This window comes from Globicephala melas, chromosome 20 (assembly GCF_963455315.2).
Source record: "Globicephala melas chromosome 20, mGloMel1.2, whole genome shotgun sequence".
Classification (NCBI taxonomy): Eukaryota; Metazoa; Chordata; class Mammalia; order Artiodactyla; family Delphinidae; genus Globicephala; species Globicephala melas.
The window spans coordinates 9,068,671-9,088,024 of NC_083333.1; the positions used below are offsets into that span (position 1 = coordinate 9,068,671).

General features: G+C 46.9%; 1 protein-coding gene and 1 non-coding gene across 5 annotated transcripts in view; both read right to left on the bottom strand.

Moving 5' to 3' along the window:
* Positions 1-6,461: 6,461 nt before the first annotated feature.
* Positions 6,462-6,534, bottom strand: TRNAR-CCU (transfer RNA arginine (anticodon CCU)). Its single transcript has one exon. It is a non-coding gene; the product is annotated as a tRNA-Arg (tRNA).
* A 3,046-nt stretch (positions 6,535-9,580) lies between these two features.
* The window catches only part of ZZEF1 (zinc finger ZZ-type and EF-hand domain containing 1), a 113,431-nt gene continuing 103,657 nt past the window's right edge, over positions 9,581-19,354 (bottom strand). For 3 of the 4 annotated variants that reach the window (XM_030861721.2, XM_060290362.1, XM_030861716.2), the window contains 6 exons: positions 17,927-18,095; positions 17,661-17,759; positions 17,093-17,258; positions 14,665-14,818; positions 13,998-14,069; positions 9,581-12,180 (listed from right to left, as the gene is read on the bottom strand). In XM_030861721.2, coding sequence (XP_030717581.2) covers positions 12,100-12,180; positions 13,998-14,069; positions 14,665-14,818; positions 17,093-17,258; positions 17,661-17,759; positions 17,927-18,095 — 741 coding nt within the window. In that variant the 3' untranslated portion in view covers positions 9,581-12,099. Of the gene's footprint in view, positions 14,070-14,664; positions 14,819-17,092; positions 17,259-17,660; positions 17,760-17,926; positions 18,096-19,354 lie in introns of all 4 variants that reach the window. The other variant, XM_030861714.2, reaches the window with a different exon arrangement.

A 19,354-nucleotide genomic window follows, 5' to 3' on the forward strand; every position in this document is an offset into this window, starting at 1 on the left:
CATCCTCATTCTTATGCTCCTGACAGGAGCGCAGAAGGGCCATGCTGATGTTCCTGTGTCCCAGCAACCCCCGTAGAGAGAGAACTTCTCTTTCTCCACAGTTGCGGCAAAGGTCCTGGGACAGAGTTTCATTGGAATGACTTGGGTCACGTGCCCACCCCTGGATGAATCACTGTAGCAGGGGAACAGAAGACTGATTGGCCAGGCCTGAGTCTGGGCCAGGAGTGGGCATCCTGCTGGGTTAGCCCCAGAGAGAAAAACTTCTGTGAGAGAAGGGAAAATGGCAAGAACAGGTGCTTTATGTAATAATATACATGTATATTTACTGACATGTAAAAACGTTCACAGTGTATTATTAAATGAAAAAATAAGTTATAGCGTCTACAAGTTTTTTGACCTATAGTGAAAATCTCACAACATTTGCAGTAAAATATTAACATTGGTCATCATTGGCAGCGAGATTATGGGAAATATTCTTTTTGCTTATCTGTATTTTGAAAAAAAATTTTTTGCAATAAACGTGTGGTACTTATTAATAAGAAAGGAAAATAAAAGTTGGCTTTTTGGTTTTTGTTTTTTTTAACATTCTATTGTGAGAGTTTGCTTTTTCAAGTTTTGTTTTTAAATTTGTCACAGGGTTTGGCTTTCTGAGCTCCAGGCTGGAATATGTGGCGGGTTTCCTGCTTGGGGAATTGTGTTTTTCCAGGTTGCCTGAGAGGCACTGGGAGTTTGGAACAAACAGGAGCTAGCTGCCTGTTTCTCATGAAGCCCTGACTCTGGGGCAGCCCCTGGACCTGGGTCACCACACCACCCTTAATGCTGAGCCCCACATGCCAGGCCTCAAGCCTGCGTATTTCATTTTACCCTTATTTGCATGAGCACTGTTACTCACGCAGTGTTAATGTTGTGAGACTTTTCCTTATGGGGAAAAAATATTTTTTCTTATATAAATGGGATTGTTGACATTATTTATATCTTGTTTTTTTATTTAGTAATACGTCTGTCTTTAAGCCAGCATCACACTATCTTGAAGTTCTGTTGCTTTGCAGTAAATTTTGAGTGTGAGTTCCCCATTTTTCTTTTTTCAGGATTGTTTTGGCTATGCAGGGTCCCTTGTCATTCCATGTGAATTTTAGAATCAGTCTGCCAGTTCTTCAAAGAAGTGAGTTGGGAATCTGACAAGGGATGGCACCGAATCTATAGATCAGTGTGGGGACTATTGCCATCTTAATAGCAATAAGTCTTCTGATCTATGTATATGGAATGTTTTAAAATCTATTTAGATCTTTAATTGCTTTCAACGATGTTTCATGGTTTCCACTGATAAATTTTGCACTCCTTTTGTTAAATTTACTCCTAAGTATTTTATTATTCTTGATGCTGTTTTTTGTTTGTTTTTTTGGAATTGTTTTCTTAATTTTTCACTGCAAATATGTAGAAATGTAATTGATTTTTTATATATATTGATTTTGTATTCTGCAACCTTCCTGAATTCATTTGTTAGTTCTAGTAGTTTTTTAGTGAATTGTTTAGGATTTTCCATATACAAGATCATGTCATCTGCAAACAGCGATAATTTTACTTCTTCCTGTCCAATACAGAATCCTTTTATTTCTTTTTCTTGCCTAATTGCCCTGGCTAGAACCTCCAGTACAATGCTGAGTAGAAGTGGTGAGAGTGGACATCCTTGTGTTGCTCCTGATAGCAAGAGGAAAGCATCCAGTCTTTCACTAGTAAGTATGATGTTAGTGGGTTTTTCATAGACGCCCTTTATAGAAGATCTCTTCTACTCCTAGTTTGTTGTTTTAATGAAAGGGTGTTGGATTTTGTTAAATGCTTTTCCTGTGTTTTTTTTTTTTTTTTGCGGTACACGGGCCCCTCACCACTGTGGCCACTCCTGCCGTGGAGCACAGGCTCCGGATGCGCAGGTCCAGCGGCCACGGCCCACGGGCCCAGCCGCTCCGCGGCACGCGGGACCCTCCCGGACCAGGGCATGAACCCGCGCCCCCCGCATTGGCAGGCGGACCCCCAACCACTGCGCCACCAGGGAAGCCCTTTTCTGTGTATTTTGATGATCCTGTGGTTTTTGTTTTTATTCCATTGATATGGTGGAGAGCATTAATTGATTTTCAGATGTTAAACCAACCTTGCGTTCCTGTGATACATTCCATTTGCTCATGGTGTATAATTATTTTCTGTGATGTGGGTTTGTGCGAGTATTTTGTTTAGGATTTCTGAATCCAATCTCATAAGAGATAATGGCCTATAGCTTTCTTTTCTGGTGCTATCTTCACTATTTTGGTGTCAGGGTAATACTGGCCTCATAGAATGAGTTGGGAAGTATTCCTTCCTCTTCTACTTTTGGAATAGCTTGTGAAGACTTCTTTGGTATGAATTCTTCTTTAAATTTTGGTAGAATTCTGCAGTGAAGCCATCTGGTCCTGGGCTTTTCTTTGTAAGTAGTGTTTTGATTACTAATTCAATATTTTGTTAAAGATTTTCTATTTCTGGGAACTCCCTGGTGGTCCAGTGGTTAGAACTTGGCGCTCTCACTGCCAGGGGCCCGGGTTCCTGAAGGTAGTTTGTTATCTTTACAGGAATCTATTCATTTCATCCAAGTTATCTAATTTATTGGCATACAATTGTTCATAGCCTTCCTTTATAATCCACTTTATTTCTGTAAGGTTGGTAGTAATATTCCTTCTTTCATTTCTGATTCTAGTGATTTGAGTATTCTTTTTTATTTTCTTGGTCAATTCAGCTGAAGTTTGTCAATACGGTTATCTTTTCAAAGACCCAGGATTTGATTTCATTGATTTTTCTCTCTGCTTTTCGAACTCTATTTATTTCCACTCCAGTCTTCATTCTGCTTTCTTTAGGCTTAGTTTGCTCTTACTTTACCATTGTCTTGAGGTAGAAGTTAGGTTACGGATTTAAAATCATTCTTTTTTTAATGTAGGTAGTTACGGCTTAAAATTTCCTCTAAGCATGGCTTTAGCTGCTCTTTGGTGTTTTGTGTCTTCATTTTTATTCACTTCATTTTCTAATTTTCCTTTCAGTTTCTTCTTTGACTCATTGGTTATTTAGGAATATGTTATTTAATTTTCATATATTTGTGAGCTTCCCAAATTTCTTTCAACAGAATAACAAAGAGACACATTTGTGGGACTTCCCTGGCGGTCCAGCGGTTATGACTCTGCGCTTCCACTGCAGGGGGCACAGGTTCAATCCCTGGTCGGGGAACTAAGATCCTGCATGCGGTGTGGTGCGGCACAAAAAAAAAAAAAAGAGAGAGAGAGACACACACACTTGTGAACATGTTCTAAGGTTTCTGCAGGATACGTTCCTGGGTGTGAAATTGCTGGGTTAAGGGTAAATATACTCAGCATTTACTTAGATCTTGCAGAAACGCTGCATCAGTTTGCACACCCACGAGCAATGTGTGAGAGATCTGGGTAAGGTAGAATTTTCTAGTTTTTGTGAACCTCATAGATAAAACAACTGTTTGAATTACATTTCAATTATAAATGAGATTGCACATTCTTTTTCATATGTTCTTTGGCCAGTTGTATTTCTTTCTCTGGAATTTATATTGATGTAAGGTGTGAGGTAGGAATCAAACTTTGTTTTCCACATCTGACCCAGCATGCTTTCAAGCTTTCCTCTCCTTTGCAATAGTTCTAACTTTTGTATAGTCAAAGTTGTCCATCTCTCCTTTATGGCTCCCATCTTTGATGTCATGCTGTTTGACACTGCCTCTGTTGGACAGAGCTCTTTATGCCTGGCTATCCTGGGCCTCCGTTGCTCAGGGCCTCACTGGAGTTCTTGTCAGAAGCTTCTCTTGTTTAAGGAGCAGCCCAGGGCCCCCTCCCTTAGCAGAGAGGCAGGAACGGGATGGCTGTCTCTAAGAAGGATGGTGGACCTGTAAGCTTTGTGACTGACATGTCTAGGACCCACGTTTATCCTCTCTGCTTTTTCTTTTTAAAATTTTATTATTTGGGGACTTCCCTGGCAGTCGAGTGGTTAAGACTCTGTGCTTCCACTGTAGGGGGCACAGGTTCGATCCCTGGTCAGGGAACCAAGATCTCACATGCCACGCAGCGTGGCCAAAATACATAAATAAATAAAATCTTATTATTTTATTTTTAATCTTCATTCATTCCTTTCTGTTATCTTGCCTACGTTTATTTTGCTTTTTGATTTCTAACTTCTTGACATGAACACTTAGTTCATTTAATTCTGCTTTCTTTATGTTAGTAAAAATTCACTTATGGTTATGATTTTCCTTGAATAAAGCTTTGACCACCCTCCACATGCACAATTTTTATATTTTTTCACTGTCATTAACTTCAAAATAGTAATTGCAGTGTGGATTCTCTTTTTCACCAAAGAATGACCTATGATAGTTCCCTTCCCTTCCGTTTCCTCGTTCTGGTGGCTAGATTTCTAAACCTTTTGTTAATAACATCTGGTCTTAACGGCATATAATTTCTGCTTTAAGTTTTTCATTGAGATATAATTCATAGAACATAAAATTTACCATTTAAAAGTCAAACACAATTTAGTAGTTTTAGTGTATTTACCACGTTGTGCAACCATCTCCATGATCTAATTTCAGAGTATTTCCATCACCCAATTTCTGTTTTTAAAATACTTATTGAGAAACCCACTCACATTAAGTCAAGTAAAAAGGGGAACACTCTCACAGAAATGAAGTGGAGGAACAATAGCTGGACTTCAGAGGAAAAAGAAAGAACCAGGAAGCTACTCTAGGGCTGGGAATCTCTTACTGAACCTCTTTCTTTTCATCTGCTCCAATATCTACTCTGTAGATTAGTTTCATTCACTTGAACATGGCTCAACATGACCACCAACCCCAATTTTACGTAACTCTTTAGATCCACAGTTTGCCACAGTTTTTTGTGTCCTAAAATCCTTATTTCCTAAAGGGTCTGATTGCCGTAAGTTGGATCAGGTGTTCACTCCTGATCCAATCACCTGTGGCCATAATGGATGGTTACTTGCTCACCACCCCCCCCCAGCTGGGCTAGGAATGGGGTCAGGTTCCCTTAGAAAGATTATATGGGAAGAGATGTGATGTCCAGCATATCTAATACAATGGCCCGAAATAGGATCCATTTTTAGGAATTATCCATGAGCACTGGAAAAGAAGGCCTTCTCTATGGGCACGATCTGCATGTACACACACAAGCACAGGTACGCACCCACACTTACTTAGGAACAGAGCAGTGCTATTAACTGCTGTAAGACTCTTGAACAGAGAGACGGTGGGTGATTGTGTTGTGGTCTAGCCAGCCTGTTAGTAGCATGATGGGAAGTTGAGTGGAGGTGCCCCTGTAGGAACTAGACATTCCCACTGCCCATCAGCCTGGGAAGAATTGGACCTGGGAGAGAAAGTGAGGACTTGGAGCAGGGGCTGGTGTAAGGGGCTTTATTTTAAAATTTATTTCATTGAAGTATAGCTGATTTACAATGTTGTGTTAATTTCTACTGTACAGCAAAGTGATTCTGTTATTTATACATATATATGTGTATATATATATACACACACATATATGTATGTGTGTGTGTATATACATATATATATATACACACACACACACACATTCTTTTTCATATTCTTTTCCATTATGGTTTATCACAGGGTACTGAATATAGTTCCCTGTGCTATACAGCAGGACCTTGTTGTTTATCCATTCTACATATAATAGTTTGCATCTGCTAACCCTAAACTCCCAATCCATCCCAGTATAAGGTGCTTTAGAGAGAGGAAAAGGTAGCTTCTGTCCTTTCTGAATCCTGAAGGGCACTTCCTCCCATCCTTTGACTGATGACCAGAGCTAGCCAGTCACCTGTGGTAGATTTGGCTGTGCTGTGGCTCCTGCCTGCTCTGCCTTGACCATCTGACAAGCCTTGATGAGCTGCCCAGTCCAGCCCTGGTTGTGTCATGTGCAGTAAGAGGAAGGCCTATGTCCATACCCAGCCTGCAGGGCAAAGGGAGCACAAGGCCCCCAGGGAGCATGACATGGTCCACCCGGAAGGGGACCCTCAGGGACGGGAGACAGGCCTAGGAGAGTCAAGGTCTGGGAGGGTCAACTGTCCTCCTTCTCAGGAGGTTCTCTCTCCATGGGCAGTCTCGGCGAAGGGGAGCTTTGTCATGAAAGCTTCCTTACAACTCTGCTGTTCATTTTTTTTTTCAAATAACCTGCTGGTAAATGAGAAGGATGTCACCTACCTTCCGTTACAATTGCTCAATTCTCCACACATTTCTAGCAGTGCTTGCCTTATGTAATTTCTGGTGGGATTTCGTACAGAAAACTGTTTTAACTGCAAATTACACTCTTAAAAAATATATATATATATATATATATATATATATTTGGCTGCGCCAGGTCTTAGTTGCAGCATGCAGGCTCTTAGCTGCGGCATGTGGGATCTAGTTCCCTGACCAGGGATCGAACCCGGGCCCCCTGCATCAGGAGCGTAGAGTCTTAACCACTGGACCACCAGGGAAGTCCCACAAATTACACTCTTTATCCGCAGAAAATATTGATCCATAAAATGACATTTGGTCCAGTTAAATTTTTTGTCTTGAACTGCATTGCCTAATACTAAATGACCCTGATTTTCTGGTCTCATCTGCTTGGTATACCCGTGCTCATTCTTTTCCATGTAACCTTTTTTTTAGATCGGTTGTTTTTGGATGTTTTTCTCCACTTCTGTATGGGAAACGTCTATACCACTAATGGATGAGGGGCATCTTGCCCGGCAGGGTAGCTGAGTGGTTGAGCAGGTGTGCTGGTGTGACCCACAGCACACCTCTGTGGGGCTCTCCCGGCACATCTCCTGCCCAGTTGTCATGGATGCTGTGCTGCTCAGCAGTTCTGGGCTGACAACCTGCAAACTCATGGGTCTCCCAAGTAGCTTTGTAAACATGAACTTAAATCATGGCTAGAAAACATCAGTTAACAACTCAGGGAAGCATCACATGAAGAGACAGTGAGAGGCTGTCGCCACCGGGGAGTCAGTGGTGGGCAGTGGTCAGGTTGGAAAGGAGGGGAGAACCATCACCTGGTTCTTCACCTTCACCTCTGTGAAAACCCAAGAGAGAAGCAGAGCAGGGGAGGGAGGGGGAGAGACAGACAGACTGACCTGGAATCCAGCTTTGCCTGGAGCCAGATGCAACTTGGGCTTTTTCAGTTTTGTAAGTCAATAAATTCTCTTTTAAATTAAGTTAGCTTAGAGTGGGTTTAACTTGCAACTGAAGAAATCCCAGTAAATCCAGGGCAGCGCCTCCAAAGTTAGTCTGGCACTTCACTGAGCATGAGCAAAGCTCCGTACCGAGAATCCCTAGAAAGGAGAATAACAACTTGGCAATGGCTGCAGCTTAATGTCATCTGTGGCTTGACTGGACACTGCCAGAAGTCTCTTTGATTTTATTTCGGGGATTTTTACATATTTGCTTTCCATATACCTTTCGTATTGACGTGATGAGACAGAACTACGACATTTTTTCGAACTATTGGAGCCAAATTGTTGCATAAACTTGGGTCAGAATTGCTTTCAGCTGGAAGAGACCGCACAACAACAAACATATTCTCTCTCATCCTCTCCCTCTCCCTCTCTCTCTCTCTCTCTCTCACACACACACACACACGCACGCACGCACTTCTGGAGGTTGCCCCGTGGCAGCAAGACTGCTGCGGGAGTGCCAAGCATGGTGCTCTCTCACCACAGTCAAGAGGAACAAGTGGGGGCCAGGGCAAAATCCCTTCCCCAAGGCCTCTCAACAGGCTTAAGCTGAATTCTCTTTAGCCAGAACTGGGTCACACAGGTACCCTGACTGTGGGAGGGGCTGGAAAAGTGAACATTCAGCAAATAGAAATGAGATTACCGAGACGGATTTAAACCAATCGTGACTTTCCTCAGGAGCTAGTGTAAGGTCCTATCTTTCTTGAGATTAAAGTATCTCCAGTCACCACCTGCAAAAAAATTGGATTCTGTTAGCAGGGAAGGGGAGTGGGTGGGAAAGGGTAGTAAGTGACAGGGTCCACCATATAGGGCACACAGGGCCATGTTTACATTTGGCCTCAATCCGGAGGCTGGTTTTGTTTTTGTTTTTAATAGAAATTACCATTTTAATTAAAATGCAGACTGGAGAACTTAGTATATGAAGAGGAAACACTGGGGGCTTAAAATCCTTGAAAACATCAGAATTTAAAGCCAGAGCCTGGGTTTTTAACCAGGTGGCTTACTGCTGATTGGTTGAGTAAATTTGTTTGTTGAATGAATGAACGCGTGCCTACCACGGTGACAGCTTTGGGGCTGGTGTGTCAGAAGAACTGAGCTGGTCTGGCTCTGCCACCACTTCCTGTGCGATTTCAAGCTGACCTCTCACAGCTTCTAGTTCTTTCTCAAATGAGGAGGCTTGGCTGGTTGAACTGTGTCTCCCTTCCGTTCTAAAAGGCTTGAGTTCAGATTGCTATTGACCTCTGTGACCTTCTATTGTTTACTCGTGGGTTAATCTCAGCAGGCAGCCTTTCCAGCCAAGCAAAAGCAGTGTCAGAGCAGCAGCACGGGGCTCAGACGGACAGAGCACAACACAGCCAGCCTCTCCAGGCCGACTTTTTGGAGTAAAGGCCCAAGCAATCAATGTTGCTTAGGTAACGCTGTGAGACAGGAGAGGGCGAAAGCATCACCCACAGGCTCTAGAGGGAGACTCAGTGGCTGCACAGGCCTTGGGAGCACCCAGTTCTGCTGAGCCCCACGCTGATCCAGTTTTCTCTCTGGCCTCAAGGATGATGAGGGCTGAGTCTGGGTCCTGGGTCCTGGCCCCGGATTCCTCAGAAGGCAGTCTGGGGGCTTTAGGGGGGATGTGTCAAGATGCTTTCAGGCCGGAACAGACGGGCCTCGAAGATTGGTTACATCCAGCTCTCACCAAAGTCTCTCTTCTCTAATTCATGAGACAGCCCTCAGCACTAGGAAAGTGGCTGAGAAGGGGGCACAGCAGTAAGTGGCAAACCAGCGATGTGAGGGAGGAAGCGCAAGACCCCAGGATGGGCAGACGTCGGCCTCGTGTTTTGTCAGGAGCAGGTCCAGAGGCAGGCAAGGAGGAAACCGGGCCCTGGATGGGTAGCAGCCCCGTGAGACCCCTGCCTTCCTTCCCTCAGCTGGCTGCACGCAGGTCCTGTGAGCCACAAGAGGTGAGGGGTGCCTGGGATGCAGCTGGGGTGTGTGGCTGGAGAGGAGCGGACCGGGGAGAGAGCGTGTATGTGCACAAACCTCTGAGTAGCTGTGCAGACGGACAGGCCCAGGGAGCAGGGGCTGAGCATAAGCCCCCCCAGACCATAAGCCCGAGGGGAGGGGCATCTCCTGCACGGCTATAGTCAAGGCAGGAGGTGCAGCTGGGAGGGGTATCGGAGCTAAGAACCGTTCTGATTCCTTTCTACCCTGAGGCCGTGGGATTCTAGAAATTCATCAGGATGGACTTGATAGAAACTCCAGGTATCATCTTCATAAGAGAGGCAGAAGGAAAAAAAGAAAAGCCCACACACAAGTGTACCTTTTTATATAGAATTTGTACAATATATTTCTCTTCATTTGCATATTTTACCCACAACTTAACATCCTTTATACAGGCTGAACTTACTCAGCTGATATAATCAAAATTCTTTCCTTCAACCAAATAAGAAAAATTCAAAATCGTAAACCTGTAAGAAAACAAATTAAAAACGATGATGAAAATAAGTCACTCCTCATTAGGAACAGCGTCTGTCTGTACAATATACATGGTTTGGAACAGATTTCTTTATAGATTAGGCACATGTTTCCACAACACCTTCATTCCTGCCAGTTTTATCTCATTCCAGGCAGTCCTGCCTAAGAAGGATCAGAGGGATGTTGGTCTTGATGGAAATCGCGCTTTCGGATGCTGTTGGCCCAGCTGGGGACCAGGGGAGCGGGGCCTGGCTCAGCGGCGCCACCCAGTGGCTGGAAGCAGAGGCGGGTGCGATGCAGGGGAGCTGGGCCAGGCAGGGCCCTCCCAGGAGAGAGCAGCAGTTGTGTGTGAAGGGGAAACCGAGGCTTATTCTGTGCAAACTGAACACAGAGAGACCAGAATAGCAAGGGTGGTGTACACAGAGAAGCTATGAGGAGTCCAGAGTTTATTTACAGTTTATCTTCCAGGAGGGAGCATGGGGAGCAAAGCTGGTGGCTGCTGTCAGTTTGAGGCACGGAGGGGTATCGGGGAGGTGGGGGGCATGGCGAGGGTAAGCAGTGAGTGCACCATCTCCATGCTGACCTTCCGTGGAGCCCCTCAGTGAGCCCGAGCCCGCAGTAGGGACCTCTCCTCCCAAGCACGGCGCTTCTCTGTGATTTCCCTCCTCACTGCGAGACCCACCCGGGTCTGGGTGGTACGGAGTGTAGGCCCTTCTCTGGGGATGCAGGCAGAACAAAAGATGAGAAAGCGGCTTCTACCAAGCCAGCAGCGCCTCACACCTCAACACCGTGGGACACCAGGCCATGCCCGGGCCTTTCCGACACCAGGGTGATGGGCTTCAGGTCACCGAGCTTCAGGACCTGTCCTGTTTGTTTCTGTCTCCTTTGAATTCTTCCCTCCATAATGGCTCCACATGCAGCTTGGGGCTGGGCTGAGAATCCAATTCTAGGGCTGCAGAAGGTCGCTGCACCTTGGCCTCCTGACCCAGAAGGCAAAAGTGCTCTTGTGGTGAGATGCTCCTGGGACCAGGAGTCTTGGGCCCTGCAGAGGGGGCTTCCGAGGCCATGGCAGTGCTGATCTGCTCAACTTGGCCCTGGGTATGATGAGCCTTCCTTGGGTTTGGCCCTGTGTGGGGGGACATGCTCGGGCCCAGACCCCCGCCCTTAAATGGCAGCTGGCTCAAACATTCTTCAAATGGCGAGTCCCACTGAGGCTTATCCATGGCACAGGTGCCAACCCAGCCTCACACTCCAAAGCGTGGCTTTGGAAAGAGAATAGTAATCAGCACTTCAGAGCAAGACTACAACCATTTAAAAAAAAATGTGGAAAACAGCATTCATTAGAACTAATGTAGTTATTGCCAGACAAGTGACAGCCAAGTAACCACGGAGAGTCCCAGAGGTGGACGTGATGGACTACCACGACCGTGGAGCAGAAATACAATCATGGGGTTTTGTTTGTTTTTACTTCTAAGGTAAGATATCCTGTGATTACATTTCAAATCTTTAGGTACAGAAGCTAAAGAGTATTCTTCAAGTTCTGCTACTTTCACACAAACCAGTTTGTCCCCCGGAATGACCGATCCACTGGTCAGGCCCCCGAGCTTCTCTCAAGGGAGTTGGTGTGGTTCTTTCTAAGAACATGAGGTGGGAACCGAAATATGTTAAAACAACGCAGCTGTGCTGGGAGCAGGGCACGGGTGGACGTGCACGGCGGCCTGCTGGCTGTTCCCAAGGGCACTTGTTCTCACCAAGGATTTCTCCGGGACGGCCGAGGCTATGCAGGGGGCCAGTGCGGCAGTGGGTTCCGTACTGAATGGTGGGGACCAGGTGGCAGCCCCGAGGGGCTCTCACTGGTTTTGGTTTGGATGACCCAGTCTCAAGAAGCAAAAGCAAAGGAGGAGCTCCCAGGCTGCTGCTGGAGGTCCTGCTGAGAAAGGTGGCTCAGGGCAGACCCTGTCTTCCCCTGAAGGTCAAGTGCAGGCAGTTCCAGCTCAACGGAGACAGATTCCTTTCCAGAGCGGCTGCAGCCAGGTCTTCTTGGGGCTGTGGCTTCTGCAGGGACAGACCCTGGAGGAGGCTGGCCTCTGAACAACCTTCTCAAGGGCCTGCTGCCTGCCCTTTCTGAATAATTTTGCACTGGTCTGCTTATTCTCACATGCTATGGTACGTGCGGGTGCCTGGCCTGTGACACGGGAAGTTCTCGGAGACATGGCGGCTTGGCATTCTAGTTGGGGTGGAAGGGGGAGCTCAAGGAGAGCCAGGCACCAACGCCACAGGAATCTTCCCGAATGAGTTTAGACATCTGCTCTAAGATCCTTGTGGACAGATTAGCTAGTTCCATGCACACCATACCAAGGGCTAACACTCAACATTCCAGAGGCGGGTGGCCTTGTTTGGGTAGTTGATGGCCAGGCTGATAGCAGCAATGTTCTGCAGAGCCTGTGGAGGGAGAAAGAGTCATCACCAACGTCAAGAACCGGTCACCTGCTGGGTCACTAACTGCTGACAGAACAAGACCCTCAGCTGAGCACCTGAGGAGGGAAGGGGAGAGGCAGACGCGAGCCAGATGTTGTTCCCCTCACCAGGGGGACCACGGTCTAGAGCGAAGGACAAAGCTATCAAGAAAGTCCACATGGAAACTCCAAATGTAGGCAGAATCATCACTGTCCCGAGAGAGGAGCAGGTGCAGTTCTGGGGGCTCAGAGGGCACATCTGCTGGGGGGTCTGGGAAAGCTGTTTAGGGAATGGGGACAGCAGCACAAAAGTGCAGAAGGGAAGAAACAAACAGCCAGTGGGGGCCCCCCCCCCGGGAAGCAATGCTGGGAAGACAGACGCCCTGGAGCCAGGCCAAGGCTGGTCTCCAAGCCAAGGCAGCAGGAGCCCGGGGCAGGGGCTGGGGAAGGAAGAGGCGGAAGCAGGGAGAAGAAGCAGAGCGCTGGTCCAGCAAAGTGGACAGGCTGCAGGGAGGGTCAGAATGAGGATTAGGAGACCGGACACAGCGGCAGGTGAGGGAGGAGCCACAGCAATATGTGATGCGGTGTCAAAGCTTCCGGTGTCAAAACGGTCAAATGTCAAGATTTCACTGTGTGAAACCTCGGGACACCACGGGTGGTGATGGCAGGGCTGGCAGGCATCCGTCGGGAGGGGAGGGAGTTTCCACTCTGCCTTCGGGGTCAGGACGATTCACACAAACCCCTCTGTAGTGGATGGGGAAGCCCGCTTCTAAGCAGGCACTCTGACCCTTTTTTGTAGGAGGACCGTAGGTTCACTGAGAAAACTTGCCAGGAACAGAGTGCAGGGCGCTGGCCGGGAGTCCCAGCTGGATGCCCCTCAAGTGAGACTGCGGGCAAATCTTTCCCTTCTCTGAGCCTCCGTGTCCCCATCTGTCCACTGTGGACGCAGACCACACACTCTACGATGTTCAAGGAGTCTGTGAGCCTAAGGTTCTCAAAATGTAGTCTGGAGCCTGCGGGTTCCCCAGACCCTTTCAGGGGCTCCGTGTCGTGGAAACAACTTTCATAATAATACCAAGACATTATTTCTCTTTTTTCACTTTCATACTCTCACGAGTATACAGTGGAGTTTTCCAGAGGCTGCTGTGTGATAATAGAACAACTGAAAGCAGAAACAGATCTGCGAATCCAGCTGTCTTCTGTTAAGGAAGACATTAAAGAGATCTGCAAAAATGGAACACAACTCTACCCTTCTCAAAAATTATTTTGTTTTGAAAAATACCGTTGTTTTTCACAACTGTAGTATTAAATAGAATGAGATTATTTTAAAAAACAAATTGATAAGTGTTTAGCATTTAATTTCTAACTTAATTTCTAAATTTAAAATCTAATTTAATTTCTAACAGTATATATCAATATATATAACGCACATAAACAAAAGCTTTTGGGGATCCTCAGTAATTTAAAAGCACAAAGGGGCCCTGAGACCCAATAGCTGTCAGAGAGGAGTTCTCCTACCAGGGAAGAAAGTTACATCCAAAAATATCTGAAATCCTCTATGGAAACTTCAGGGATCAGCCAAACTATAAATTTAAGGCACTGGTTGTTCTGGTTTAAAAGCCACAAATTCTTGCTAGTGTCTACTGACCCCACAGTTTAATACGAACGACACTGATAAATGGGGCTCCGTTGCTGTCTGTGACACCAGTAGGAAGTGGCTGACTGGGAACAGAGCTCCGTGTAAAGCTGGGGTGGAGTCTGCACGGGTGCCGGGGGAATTTCGGCCGCCCGGGGAGGGCGTACCTGCGCCGCGCAGCGCAGAAGGTGGTCGTCGGTGGTTAAGGCCAGCAGGTAATCCTGCAGCAGGCCGAGCTCCTGCGGAAAGAGCGGAGGGCAGCTGTCAGAGGCCACCTGCTAGCGGACACCCACCCATGACCCACGACCCAAGGCCCCAGAAGACTCGGGTGGGACACTGCTGCCCACTCTGCCAGACATCTCACTGCCTGCTTTCCTTGGGAGCCATGGAAGGAGCAGGACGGTGGGGAACCAGGTGTCCTGACTCACCGCAGTCTCCTCACTATAAAACGAGGGCTTAAGCTAAAGAGTTCTGAAAGGCCCTTTCATCTCTCACAGTCAATGAGTCTATTGTGCTGAGGGGAGGGAAAAGAGGAAGAAGAAAGAACCTGTTGGTTTATTTTCCCAAACTCACTGCTGTCAAGGGTCGATCCAGGGCAGTTTCCTTCCCCCTTTGGCACCAGGCCTGAGCAAACAAGGGGAGGGCCTGGCTCCCTGGGGCGGGAGAGAGGGGAACCCCGGGCCCCAGGCCACGCTTGTCTCCCTGTGCGGGTTTGCCAAGCCCCCACGACACCCTGGGCTCTCAGAGGGCTGTGACCTGAGGCCCAGGGCTGGCCCCAGGCAGCAGACGAAGCAGAGGCCCGGAACCTGGTGGGGAGGCAGGACAGGCCCTCACCTGGGCGCGGTTCTCAGTGACAAAGAAGAGCTCGGTAAGGGCGCGATGCAGGGGCAGCAGGATGCCAGGCTGTGTCACGTCCTCAAACAGGCTATACTCCATCTGGGTGAAGAGCTGCCACAGGGGCTTCAACAGCATGAGGTCACAGAGGTCGCTGTGGGAGAGGGGTATGGTTTGCTGGGATCACACCCATCAGATGTCAGACAGACGGAGGGTAGCTGCCGGGCACTGCAGCTCCAACACTCCCCGCCCCCCCATCCAGTAAAGGCAGGACAGGACAGTTCCAGTCACCTCACACTCCCCAAAACAGCCCCAAATATTCACCAATGGCAAATAAAAAAAAGGGGCAGCATCTCAACTTCAAACCAGGACTCCGGGGAAAAGGATATCCTCAAGCACATTCATGTAAATCAACTGCACATCTTTAAAAATGGTTGTTAAAAACTTCCAGTGACAGCGGAAAAAATCTCAAGATAAACGTTAAGTGGAAAAGAGCAAGATACGCAACATAAAATGTAAACATTTAAAAACTGTATATGTAGTACTGTGTGACCATATTAAAAACAATAGTAAATAAACATATCAAAAATGTTATCAGGGCTTCCCTGGTGGCGCAGTGGTTGAGAGTCCACCTGCCGATGCAGGGGACACAGGTTCGTGCCCCGGTCCGGGAAGATCCCACATGCCGCGGAGCGGCTGGGCCCGTGAGCCATGGCTGCTGAGCCTGCGCATCCGGAGCCTGTGCTCCGCAACGGGAGAGGCCACAACAGTGAGAGGCCTGCGTACCGCAAAAAAAAAAAAAAAAAAAGGCAAATGACCTAAAGAGACATCTGTCCAAAGAAGGCATACAAATGGCCAACAGGTACATAAAAAGGTGTTCAATTATCACTAATCATCAGGGAAATGCAAATCAAAACCACAATAAGATATCACCTCACCTGTGTTAGGATAGCTTTCATCAAAAAGATAAGAGAAAACAAATGCTGGCAAGGATGTTGAGAAAAGAGAGAACCCTTGTGCACTGTTGGTGGGAACGTAAACTGGTACAGCCACTATGCACAACAGTATGGAGGTTCCTCAAGAAATTAAAGCTAGAACTACCAAATGATCCAGCGATCCCACCTCTGGGTATATCCAAAAGAAATGAAATCATTATCTCAAAGAGATTATCAGTACTCCTATGTTCATTGCAGTATTATTCCTAATAGCCAATGTCTGGAAATAATGCCTGTCAATGGACGAATGGATAAAGAAAATGTGGTGTGTATACACAATAAAATATTATCCAGTTATGAGAAAAAAGGAAATCCTGCCATTTCCGACAACACAGATGAACCTGGAGGGCATTATGCTAAGTGAAACAAGCTAGATAAAGAAAGACAAATACTGCACAGTATCACTTTTATGTGGAATCCAAAAAAAAGTCAATCCTATAGAAACGGGGAGTTAGAATGGTAGTTGCCAGTGGCTGGGAAGTGGGGGAAATGGAGAAAGGCTGGTAAAAGGGTATAAACTTTCAGTTACAAGATGAATAAGGTCTGAGGATCTATTATACAACATGGTGACTATAGTTGATAATAGTGTACAATACTATAACACATAACAGAAATTTGCTGAAAGGCAAATTTCAGCAAAAGGGTGAAATTTAAGTGTTGTCACATACCACAAAAAAAGGTAAACATATGAGGTGATGGATGTGTTAGTTAACTCGATTGTGGGAATCCTTTCACAATGTATAATGTATTATGTATCAAATCATTACCTTCTATACTTTAAATACATTACAATTTTATTTGTCAATTACACCTCAATAAAGCTGGTGGGGGGGAAAGAAATAAACTAATCCTAAAATTTACATGGACATGTAGGGTAAAAATAGCCAAGACAATCTTGAAGATGAAGAACCAGTTGAAGGATTTATACTGCTAGATAACGTGAATTTGCTATAAAGCTACAAAATCTAAGTGTGGTACTGGCACAAAGATAACCAAAAAGACCAATGGAACAAAAGCAACCAGGGATGGATCCATGTGGACACCTTCTCTGTGACAAAGATGGCACTGGAGTGTGGTGAGGGGAAAGGTGGGCTTTTGAGTTAAGTGGAGATCCATGTGAAAAAGCAAAGTTTGACCCTACCCTTCAAATCATGCACTAAAATTCATTCCATGTGGACTGTAGATCTAAATATGGAAGAAAAAATAATCAAGCTTTATCTTCATGACCCCAAGGTCAAATAAGGCAAAAATTTCCTAAATAGGACAATGAAAGCTCTATCATAAAGGAAATGAGTGATGAACTGGAAGACATTAAAATTAGAAACTTCTCATCAAAGACACCACTAACAGAGTGAATGGCAAGCCCCGAAGTGGGGGGAGATATTCACAATACAAATACCCAGCAAGGGACTCGTATCCAGAAGGCAGCTTACCTGTGGGTGCAGCATCGCACGATCCTCAGGAGTAGGTGGATGGCTTTTAGCCGCTGATGACCAGTCTGGCGACAGGCCACGCTCACCAGCCATTCCCAAATTTTGGCCAACGGGAGGTGCGGCACAACTCTTTCCTCTGACAGCATCTGCTTCAAAATCTCGAATCCTGGCAACCCCCACAACACAGAGACATTTGAAAAATGTAAACTGCTCAAGTTTTAATGAATAGGAGGAAACCACTGTGATCATTTACATTTCACCTGAAATTATGCCTTATGTAAAAGCAACATAGGAACACTTTCAGTTCTTCCTTTTTGCAGAATGCCCTGGCAAATTCTAAGAGAACAAGCATCTTTCCTAGGCCTTGACAGATGGCTCTTTAGAAGTTACAACCTGCCAACTCCAGCACATTCACGAGGGACATGCGTGGGCCTTGTGGACATATTTGTTGAAGTCTCAGAGAAAAGTACCTGCTTTGATTTTAACAAAGATCAGTGACATAATGGCACCGAACCCCAGAGTGTCCCGGGCCGGGAGATCATGCAAACAGAAAGACCAGAGCACACACCTGTCTGGAATCGCCCCAGGTGCCCAGCTGTCACAGTGAATTTGTAGCCCCACTCGGTGTTGCTCATGTCAGAGGTGAAGCGGTAATACAGAGTATCTCCTGGGGCACACAAGAATCAGAAAACAAGTCAGGACACTGCAGCAACAGGGAAAGGCAAGTGAGCGCTTTCCACTGAGACAGATTCAACACAGTTTTAAATCCTTCAACAATTTCCCTTCTAGGTACTTAACGTTAAGAGTCTGTATAACTCAGTACTTATTTACTACCTGGAAGCTCAAAATCTTTCCATTTCTGTTGAGACCCGCTGAAGTTGTGTCGATCCTGCTGAAAGTCACTGCTGCTGGACATGGCTAGCTCGTCACAGCCCTCCTCTGTATTGCACTGAGGATCGAATTTGATTGAGAGGTAGATTGCACCAGGAATGTGAACTTTATCCTAGGAGGGGAAACAAGGACATTCCTGACATCGCTGGGCACTGGACAGTGACCGAAGGCTTCCTTGTGCCAATCTGCAGTTAAAACTGGGCACGTAAGAAGGGGTAAGTCACAGCTCCTGCCTTCCAGGAGCTCTCAGCCCAGCTGAGTCGGGGAGAACGCACATGGCTGCAAACACGGCAGGAAGCACACTGTGCGGCCTGGGGCACAGCTCGCAGGAGTGGGGGGAGGGGAGGGGAGGCGAGGGCAGAAAAGAGTCCCAGTGAAGGGATGTTTGGGTTGCTGTGGAGACTGGGGGCACAGGAGCAGCCTGTCCAGGAGGAAGGAATGGCAGGAGGCAGGTGAGAGAGATGAGCACCTGGCGGGTACATTCCAGGCAAAGGAAAGAGCACTGACTGGAAAGCCTGACATGTTCAGGGAGTAACAGGAGCTTGATGTGTCTGAGGTACAGGGTGAGCTCTGTGTGCACATATGCTTGGGAGATGCGGACAGGGGTGACGTGACCCTGGAGAGGCTGGCAGGGACAGATGCAGAAGGCTTTGTGTGCTAAAATGAAGCGTTGAGACTTGTCTGGACAGCAGGGGGAGCCCTGGAAAGGTTGTAAGCAGGAGAAAGCCTAGGTTAGGTTTGTGCTGTACCAGGATCACTGTGACAGCTGGTGTGCAGCAAGGCCAGGGCCGGGGCAGGCCAGCAGTGGGGGATCAGAGAGGAGCAGAGGAAGGGACCCAGGGAAGGGGAGGAGTCAGGGCAGTGGAGAAGGTAAGGTGATCACTCTGAGGGCTCTGAGGTAGAACTCGCTAGCTCACTAGGTGTGTCTACGTGGGGCTGAGGGAGTGGGGACAGAGCCTAGGAGCCGCGGAAGAAAAGAGGCTTAGAAGGTAGAGAGTGAGGAGGTTTATACGTCTGCAAAACAAAACCTCAGCTGGCAACAACCATATCCTGGATTAGTTTCTCTATCGCCCACCACTGTGGCCACAGGCCGTCACCTACTCAGAACGACAGCACCAACATTTTGAAAAGAGATGAAGAAATGCAAGCAGCATTAGGTCAATGAGGATAACTGAGGCCACCACCCTCCTGCCTCATCCAAACTCCTATATCTCTCCACGTACAGAGTTAAGGAAGGAAGAGATGCGGCTTTTCAGTTCTGGGTAATTAAACAAAGGGGTGGGAGACTCCAAGGTGTGGCCAGGTCATCAGGAGATGGACAGAGTGAGGGCTGAACCCAGATCCACACTCAAAGTCTCTGCCAGAGACACC